The 10,060-nt window shown below is 34.3% G+C and overlaps 1 protein-coding gene across 1 annotated transcript; it reads right to left on the bottom strand.

Moving 5' to 3' along the window:
* Positions 1–1,900: 1,900 nt before the first annotated feature.
* LOC107488832 (uncharacterized) lies at positions 1,901–5,067 on the bottom strand. The gene is made up of 6 exons (XM_052261678.1): positions 5,019–5,067; positions 3,404–3,710; positions 2,993–3,117; positions 2,399–2,496; positions 2,232–2,301; positions 1,901–2,058 (listed from the first exon to the last, which is right to left on the bottom strand). Exons 1-6 carry the CDS (start codon positions 5,065–5,067, stop codon positions 1,916–1,918), a joined length of 792 nt encoding a protein of 263 aa, XP_052117638.1. The 3' UTR covers positions 1,901–1,915.
* Between the last annotated feature and the right edge of the window lie 4,993 nt (positions 5,068–10,060).

Raw genomic sequence — 10,060 nt, 5'->3', positions numbered from 1 at the left:
ATAATAATAATAATAATAATAATAATAATAATAAACCCAAATAATATAATAGGAAAACACTATAATCACTAATTAGTAATAGAAATTATGCTTATATATAGCAAAATATGTTGGATTTCTTTCTGCCAAATGAAAAAAAGCAAGGTATTAAATATAAAATAATAATGGTTACATAATATGTTGGATTTCTTTCTGCCAAATGAAAAAAAGCAAGGTATTAAATATAAAATAATAATGGTTACATAATATGTACCAGTCTCAGTACTAACAACATCCAAAGATTGCTCTCCACTAACCATTGTTGCAATAGCAGCCGAACTTTGCCATTTAGAAGCTGTTAATAAAAATAAATAAAAAAATAAAAGAAGAAGAAGGAATCATTATATATAACAATTGGTATTGAATAAAATGCAGCTATATACAACAAGTTTCTTTTTTTTTTTTAAAGAAAATGATGTCACACATATTATTTTATTATATATTCTACAAGTATAAATAATAACCTAGAAGATCAGTGGTGGAAACATTATTGGCAGGTGTAACATGGGTTATTGCTGCTACCGTTATTGGTACAATAAAATTTGTGATGTTTTTGCTTGTTGAACCCTGCAGAATTGAGTGTGCCTCTACGAAGTTTCTGGACAACAAAACACTTATCTCACCACTTCTGCCTCCCATCAAGACATAAATCTGTGTCTCATCAACGTTGTTCACCTACAATAACAACGACCAAAACATATTAAAATTATATATTTACAAAGATAAATTATACAATAATGATCATAGATAAATTATATATTAAATAAAATTGATGATGACTTAAAGCCATGTACTAAGCAATTTATGTACTAAGCAATTTATTAGAACAGAGGCATAAGCTTTGAATTCAATATCTTCAAATAAAGAGATTAAACAAATACTTTAATTTATGGTTGCTTACCCTAGTACAAACAAAAACAAAATATAAAACTCTTTTAAGGAAAAAAGTTCACTCAAAGCATGAAATTTTTAATGAAACTCAAGATATTTGACTAAACTAAGGAATAAGACTAGCACACCATTCAGAATTAGCAAACTTAGAATTTTAGAATTAGTAAATAACTAATGTTTGCTCATGTCCACCAAAAAGAGGGAAGAAGTGAAAGCGCAATGCAATATTGTCTAATGTTCTATTCATTCTATGTATTTTTTTTTTTCAGAAAACTGCCACAAATTTCATGATTTCAACCATGGAAAAACATTGGGTGATGTCTGCAACCTCCCTGTTAGGACCTCAACACTAGTGTCTGTCACCTGAAAAAAAAAGGTTAAAAAATGGTTAATTTAACTACAAAATACATAGCCTAAGGTACTTAGGAAATACGATACAAAAGTACCATAAAGCCATAAATTCACCAACATAACAAATTATAGATAAGCGGTCATGTGGATTTAAAGCACTAACATATCATTGTATTGTGTACTCTGATATCCAATACCATATAGGAGTTTGCAAAGATTTAGTCAAGGTCATGTAAAAAATTTATGTGTCACATTGATGTCATGATCTTTGAAGGAGGTAAGTACAAAGAGAAAGGAACTGCTATTGTCTTTCTAGAAAATTTCTTTAAAAATTTAATGATAAATTACATTAACTTCCCCTAAGGTTAGACAATACTACACATATATTTGTTCATTTGTAAAGTATACACTATCTTCCCTAGGGATTCGATGATACTTGGTATGTTCGTGTATTTTGCAAAATGGGACAATGACTTCCTTAGATCACTTCTAAGCATAATAAATCAAAAGGTATAGAGAAATCAATGTAATTTACCCAAAATTTGAAACAATGAAGATTCATTTTTTTTTTCAGTTGGTCACTTCCAGCACTTGTAAGACCATTTTCTTTCAGGGTGGAAAAGAACAAAAATACTCAAACTGCTTTAAATCTTTTAGAAATATGACGTGTATCCATGTAAGTAATCAATTTAAACCTTTTAGAAACATACCCTGCGTTGATCATTGGTTCAATTGTGAAGGTTTGTCCAGCCTTCATAATACCAACTGCTTTATTTCCTGCAAGTGGTTAAGGTTCACTGCATTTGATTTCATTGCAATCATGGTTGGTTTTTAACAAACAAATTGGAGGGATAGGGGGAGAAGCTAGAAACCAAGACATGCAGTGTTAAAAAACAGCTTTTGTTAAATCACTTTTTTCTCGCAATGCATTTAAACCATGAAAAGGATACTTCCATAATGAGGAATGTTTGGTGCACAATGAAAGAGCTCTCCAATTCCATGACCACAGTATGATTTTACCTAAAGGGGCAAGGGAGAATATCAGTAACTAACAAACTAGTAAACAAATCTGTTGTGCAAGAAAGAAAATTAATTGTAAAGGAACAGAATGCAATACCACTGAAAAGCCTGACATAGTTGCATGACGGTTGATAACTTCACCAATTTCCCGAATCGTACTCCGGGTTGATAACTTCACCATTAAAACATATCCTTCTGAGTTTTGACTTTAACCGAAATTTATCATTGAACTGAATTTACAGTTAGTGTATGAATCGACAATAAAGCTTTGAGGTACATGTCAAAACATAAAAACAATAAGTTGCCCATCATAACAGGTGCAAAAACAGTGGATTGCTACAATTTTATGAATTCAGTATCCACCGTGCAGAGATTGATCAGTTTTATGTTTCAGAGCATCCTCCAGAATGTAGTATAATAAAATTTTACTTTGTTCACGTGAAACTTTAAACAACCCCTTATCAATGAAATAACAATCTCCTTAAGTCCTTCCACAATCCACATATAACAGACTCCATAAACTAACACCAAGCTAATAAATTTGCCTAAATCTAAGTTTGTGCAACTACACTTAATCAATAGTCATCATTTCTAATATGCAGTGCAAAAAATACATGATAATATTCTTATAATTGGCTATTTGCAAATAACATTAGTGAGGTAAATATGAAAATTTCCCGGTGCAACTAACCTTGCAGGGTAGAGCCTGTTTCCGTAGCCAAGGAGCGAGCAGCCGTAGCTGCTTGGTCCAAGGAAGCACCAACCAAGGGGTGAAAACAAATGTGGTCCACAACACCAAGCCTAGGATGAGTTCCACTATGCAATCCAAAGCCAATTGCATCAAATGCAGCCTTTACCATTGCAAACACAGCACATTGCAAACACAGCATATGTCAATTGTATGTATGTAAATAATTTCAATTGTTAGTTTTAGAATTCTGTATCATGCATCTCATGCTTAGGAAAGTCATATTTCATCAATCATGATGATGTCTTCATCAGCAGCAGCTCCTTTCAGTTACCGAAACCCTAATTCAATTCCAGCAGTAGTGAAGAGAAAGTGAAGTCAACCAAGAAGACCAGGCAAGAAATTAAAGAATACCTAGTAGTGAATTGATGAATTGAAGCATGCAGATCCAGAGGTAGAAGTAATAGCTCTATCGCCAAAGTCACTGATGGCGACGAACCGTTTCGTGTCCAGAGGGACCAGAACCTGCAGCTGCACCGGCGAGGGCACAACCTGCCGTGGAAGCTTCGGCAAGGGAGAAGGAGGAGGTGGTTCGGAAGAAGGTGGACGCGGAAGAAGGAGGTGGTGCGGAACAAGGTTGAACGGGGGAATTTGGGGGAATTGCGTTTCTGAACTTTGGACGCGGGAGGTGGAAGCGGGTAAATGTGTTTTTGGCAGTGTTCTAAAAACCAAACCGGACAGGCCGATTCAACCAGATTAATCGAAAACCGGTCTTTTAGTCGGTTCGGTTGAGATGAAAAATCGTTTGCAAAAAATCGGTGAAAAACGGGTCAAATCGGCGGTTAACCGGTGAACCGCTTGAACCGGACAGTTTTTTTCCGATTTTCAATTAAAAAATAAAACTAAAATATATTAGTATTAACCCCCCTTTCTCTGGCACACACCCACGAGGCCACGACCCATCACCACTCAGCCCCTCTCTTTCTCTCTCTCTCTCTGATCTCACGAAGCCCAAGCAGCCCTCTCTCCCTCCCAGACCGCCAACAGCAGCAGCCAGCGACCAGCGCCGCCGTCACTGACGAACTGTTCTCCTCAGCCAACGTTGAGCTCCGCAGTCGCGATTCTCTTCTCCTGGATTACTTCACCTCGCATCGCCTGGTATGCTCGCTGTTGGCGTTGCCACCTCTTTCCTCGTCGTCATCGGCAACCCTGAAATCGTGTCTCCATCTTCATCGTCGATCCCCCTTTTCTCGCGCGTCAAGCCTGTCTTCGATCCCCTCTGTGCCCGATCTCACTTCCCCTTTTCCGTCGCAGTCACTTGGATTCCTCCTTCGCCGCCGGTCTTCAATTTAACATTGCTTGTTTTGTACTTTTATTTGGTTTTCTGATTTTTTATTCTGTGGCTGCTAATTTCTGGTTATTTTGAGTTACTGAATTCTGAGTTTGTAAGCCTTCATCCCTACCCTGCTTCAGTTCCATTTTTGGGAGTTAATTGCTGTTTTTTTTATTTAATTAAGTTGATTGTTAGCTTGTTTTTCTAGGTTAATTGTTGGTTTTTGATTGCTATCTTCTGCATTTAATTTTCGTTCATTCCTGTCTTCTACTTTTTTAGCTTTTTTTTGTTAATTAAATGAATTAATCAGGTTTTTGTAATTCTGTTTTTTAAGTTTTAGATTTTGTTTTTGTTCTGTTTTTTATGTTACTGTAGTTTGATTTGGTAGTCTATTTGTTTGATTTCATATGTTTTTGTAATTGTGTTTGTTTTTTTTCAAATTCTGATTATGTTTGTTCCAAATTTAAATTTTGTTTGCAAATTCAATGGTTGATGGTTGTTACTGAATTGGTGGTTAGTTTTGATTATTAGTTATAAATTGAAATTTTAAATTTTATTAGGTTAAAATTTATTGAAATTCAAATATTTAAAATTATATATTAAATTTTTAATAATTGTATTTAATATTTAATTAAACCGGTTGAACTCCGGTCAAACTATTAAACTGTGAACCAGTGACTTCACCGGTTTATTGACCAGTCTGGTTCTCGCAACCATGGTTTTTGGTGATTAAAATCGACGACATATTTGTCGATTTTAATTTATAAAAAAGTAACACCTACAACATTTATTTTATACATTAAATTTGCACCATTTATTCTATTTTAGAAAGTGATCTAGATCGTTAAAATTTATCGACAACAACATTGTCGATATTTTAAATAATAAAATAGACGCCAAATTTGTCAATTTTAATTTATAAAAAGTAACACCTATAGCGTCTATTTTATATATTAAATCTACACCGTTTATTCTATTTTAGAAAGCGATCTAGACCGTTAAAATTTATCGATGGCAACGTTGTCGATATTTTAAATAATAAAATAGACGCCATATTCGTCGATTTAAAATAAAATTATTTTCGACTTCTGGTGCGTCGATAATGTGATGATAAAAGAAAAAAATTAATGCCTCATAAAAATATCGACGAACTGGCCGTCGATTTTAATATTTCTTTTATTTTTTTTTGACAATATCGATAGCAAGCCGTCGAAAAATATCGACGGCAGAAATAGCCGTCGACTTTTGGCGTCGAAAAAATGCTTTTTCTTGTAGTGTTTAGAAATGCTACATTTTACGACAAAATCACCTAATTTGTGTTGCTGAAAAGTCTCGCCGCCCCGCCGCATCTCACCGCCGACCGTCGCACGCCACCATCAAGACACACACAAATGTGGATTCGGTTGTGGAACTTATCATTCTCTTTCTTTTTTTCCCTTCTTTGCCATTCAGTGCAGAAGACATGGAGTTTTCAAGGTCGTACCACAGAAGAAAAGGATACTTAGAAAATTTATGATAATGTATATATTAAATGCCATCACCATTTGAGACACTTTCGATACATTTTCCTTTTTTTAAAATCCTATTCAACATGTTTCTCTGAGTAGGTACTTGATTGTTTTTGCAGAGATCTAAGTAGATGTTACTTCTGTTAAGCATCAAGATGTTCCTTTTCATACTAACCTGATATTACTTTATACATTTTTCGAATTTTCTTGTGTTACAGTTGTGTATGTTTATATTTCTCCAAGAATTGCATGGCTTTTTTTTATAATCATATTCGGCATGTTTTTCCGAGTAGGTACCTGATTGTTTTTGCAGAGATCTAAGTGGATGTTACTTCTGTTAAGCATCAAGATGTTCTTTTTGCATACTAACTGGATGTTACTTTATATATTTTTCGAATTTTCTTTTGTTGTAGTTGTGGATGTCTATATTTCTTTAAAATTGCATGGCGTTTTTTTAATCCTACTCATCATGTTTATGCGTGTAGGTACCTGATTATTTTTGCAAAGATCTAAACGGATGTTACTTCTGTCAAGCATCAAGATGTTCCTTTTTCTTACTAAATGGATGTTATTTTATACATTTTTCGAATTTTCTTGTGTTGCAGCTGTGAATGACTGTATTTCTTTAAGAATTGCATGACCCTTTTTTTAAGTCCTACTTAGCATGTTTTTCCGTGTAGGTACATGATATTTTTGTAAAGATCTAAGTAGATGTTACTTCTGTCAAGCATTAGAATATTCCTTTTCCATACTAAATGGATGTTACTTTAACATAATCCATGTGAATGACAAATAAAAAAAGTTTATTCCACATAAGTAAAATAATAAAACATAGAACATTACACGCATGTTAGTCAATGATAATTTTTTCTAATAGAAAGATTAACAATGATAATTTGTCTAAACGAATTGAAATTTAACTAATAATAGTCACACAGCTTTTGGCATCATTGATTCTTCTATTTTGATGTAGAATCAAAATTCTTCAACATGAAATGAAAAGAAAAGAACGGAGTTGCTTCTACTCAATAAACTATCTATTTGTGACCTATTCCTAATCATTAGCGTAATATGTGACTTTAAAACTCAATTTTATTACAAGATTTTGCTAAAAATCTAAGAGCAATGAAGAACATTATTAAACTATCATACACTCTTCTCTGAATCTTAAGACATGTTTATAATCCAATCATTAGTAAAAGGAATAAAATTTTTGTTGCTGTTGTGTATATAATTCAATGTTTAAACATGTAACAAATGATAAGAAATACAATCTCTTTTTACCAAAAAAATTTGACAGAAGTGTTTTGTTACACTTCTAGTTATTTGTTTGTCATTCTTACAAAAATAATCAAATGAATAAAAGAATGAATTGCATTTTGTACCCTCCAACTTACTATATTTCTCAACTAATTCTACATTTTATATTCAATATCAATCTTCGATTTTGACTATATCAACACGGATATATAAAGAAAGAAAGAAACTACTGGGGACAAATTGCAGGTTGCAACAATCATGAGTTGTAATTTTTCAAGTTGATCATCAATTTTGACTCATTCAGTTCCAACAATCTCATATCCCCTTTCTAATTTCTTGCTCTTCCACACGTTCGCAGGTTCCAAAAGCAAATGATGCCTACAATTTTTATAATCTACAATTGAATTTATCTTTGAACCAATATATCTAAAGTCTCCTTCATCCAAAGACAGATTTCTTTTACTTTACTTCTACCACAGTCATCCATCTTCTTTTTTTAAAATTTTTCTCTGGTCAATTATCCAATTGCTTGCTAAAAAGCATATAAAACATGTATCCCTCATGAATTGTGGGTTGCCCTTTGCTCTTATAAGTCTATTTTTTCAATTCACTCTACAAAGATAACAATCACTACTAGAAAACTAGTTATTACAGACGGATATTTTTGACGAATTTTATCCCACGGAAATGTAGACGGAATTTCAGAGGGATTTTTCGTCAAAAAATAAAAAATGAATTAGCATAAATTACAGATGGAAAAAAGAACCTGTCGATAATTCTGTTGAAAAAATTAATTTTTTTCGTGAAAAATGGTTACATACGAATTTTCCATTTGTAATTAAATGGATAAAAACGCTGCATTTTATTAAATTATTACAGACAAAAAATCCGTCTGTAATTTAAACTTTTCCGTCGGAAAGATTAACTTAAACCTAAACTCTATTTCTATCCTTTGGTGCGTAGAAAGCATAATAGAGTACATGGATTATATGTTAGAGATGGGTCTTAGTCTACTGATCCAGATATTCTCCAGGAAGAAGCCCTCTCTTTTTACAAGAATCTCTTTGGTACAACGGAAGAGGTTGAGGTTGATTGTTTAGGGGATGTTCTGATGCCCACTCTAAGCACTGAGGCTGGTGCTAGGTTAATTGACCCTGTCTCTTTTGCGGAAGTTAAGTCAGCAGTATTCAGTATGAGCCCTTTTAAGGCTCCTGGTCCAGATGACTTTCAAGCTTATTTTTTTAAAGAATATTGAGAGATAGTAGGCACTGAGATTTGGAATATTGTCCGGAGCGCTTTTTTGGGAGAGTTCTTAAATCCTAGCATCATGGAAACTCTGATTGTGCTTATTCCTAAAATTGATAATCCTACCTTTATGAAGGATTTCAGGCCTATTAGCTTGTGTAATGTGGTTTATAAAATTATCACCAAAGTATTGACTAACCGACTTCGGCCTTTTCTTCCAGATATTGTTAGTCCTTTACAAGGAGGTTTTATTCCGGGTCGTGGTGCTCCTGATAATATTATTGTGACCCAAGAAATTTTGAATTTCATGAAGCACACAAAATCCAAGAAAGGTACTCTTGCTTTTAAAATTAATCTTGAAAAAGCTTATGATAGGGTGGATTGGAGGTTTTTGGAGAGTACTCTCATTGCTTTTGGTTTTCCTATCATCACTGTTAATTTGATTATGACTTGTGTCCGTGCATCCTCTTTTTCTATTATGTGGAATGGGAATAGATTGGATAGTTTTGCTCCTAGAAGGGGGCTTAGACAGGGCGATCCAATGTCTCCTTACTTATTTGTGCTTTGTATGGAAAGACTTGCCTGCTATATATCTCATAAAGTGGTCGAGGGTGTGTGAAAACTAGTTTCTGTCACTAGGGGTAGCCCAAAATTTTCTCATTTGATGTTTGCAGATGATCTCTTACTCTTCTATCAGGCTACAAAGAGTCAGGTCCAAATGGTCATGCATTCTCTTAACATTTTTTGCAAGACATCTGGCATGAAAGTGAATCTTGAAAAGTCTAAAGCTTTTTGTTCTAAAAATGTGACTGCTCGTAGAAGAGATATTTTTACTAGTGTTTCTTCAATACGTTTTGCTTTGGACTTAGGAAGATATCTTGGAGTTAACCTTAACCATTCCCGTACCTGTAGGGCTTCTTTTCATTCGGTGATTGAAAAGGTGAGGGGAAGATTAGCTAATTGGAAAGGAAGGCTTCTAAATAAAGCAGGGAGACTTTGCCTGATCAATTCTGTTGCAGCATCCATTCCTGTCTATCATATGCAGGTATCTTTTTTTCCAAATTGGGTTTGCGATAAATTATTTTCTATGATGAGACAGTTCCTTTGGAAGGGTCAAGTTGATGGTAGAGGTCTTTCTCTTGTTAATTGGAGGACCGTGATCACTCCAAAAAAATTTGGTGGCCTGTGTAAAACCCAGTTAATTAACGGCTAATTAACCTGATGAGCGGATAATTTATACGCTTTTTGGCATTGTTTTTAGGTAGTTTTTAGTAAGTTTGAGCTACTTTTAGGGATGTTTTCATTAGTTTTTATGTTAAATTCACATTTCTGGACTTTACTATGAGTTTGTGTGTTTTTCTGTGATTTTAGGTAAATTCTGGCTGAAATTGAGGGACTTGAGCAAAACTCTGAAGAAGGCTGACAAAAGGACTGCTGATGCTGTTGGAATCTGACCTCCCTGCACTCGAAATGGATTTTCTGGAGCTACAGAACTTCAAATGGCGCGCTCTCAACGGCGTTGGAAAGTAGACATCCAGGGCTTTCCAGAAATATATAATAGTCCATACTTTATTCGAAGATTGATGACGTAACTTGGCGTTAAACGCCAAGTTCATGCTGCTGTCTGGAGTTAAACGCCAGAAAAACGTCATGATCCGGAGTTGAACGCCCAAAACACGTCATAACTCAGAGTTCAACTCCAAGAGAAGCCTCAGCTCGTGGATT

This window comes from Arachis duranensis, chromosome 5, assembly GCF_000817695.3.
Source record: "Arachis duranensis cultivar V14167 chromosome 5, aradu.V14167.gnm2.J7QH, whole genome shotgun sequence".
In the NCBI taxonomy this organism is placed as follows: domain Eukaryota; kingdom Viridiplantae; phylum Streptophyta; class Magnoliopsida; order Fabales; family Fabaceae; genus Arachis; species Arachis duranensis.
This window is presented reverse-complemented; position numbering and strand designations above follow the sequence as displayed.

What these genes read in the sequence shown, in the direction of transcription:
- LOC107488832 (XM_052261678.1), bottom strand. Translation starts at nt 5,067, where the DNA reads ATGTCGTCGATTTTAATCACCAAAAACCATGGTTGCGAGAACCAGACT. An exon ending in AACAGGCTCTACCCTGCAAG is followed by an intron (nt 2,497 to 2,992) that starts GTTAGTTGCACC and finishes GTCAAAACTCAG; the next exon opens with AAGGATATGTTTTAATGGTG. An exon ending in AAACATTCCTCATTATGGAA is followed by an intron (nt 2,059 to 2,231) that starts GTATCCTTTTCA and finishes AACCACTTGCAG; the next exon opens with GAAATAAAGCAGTTGGTATT.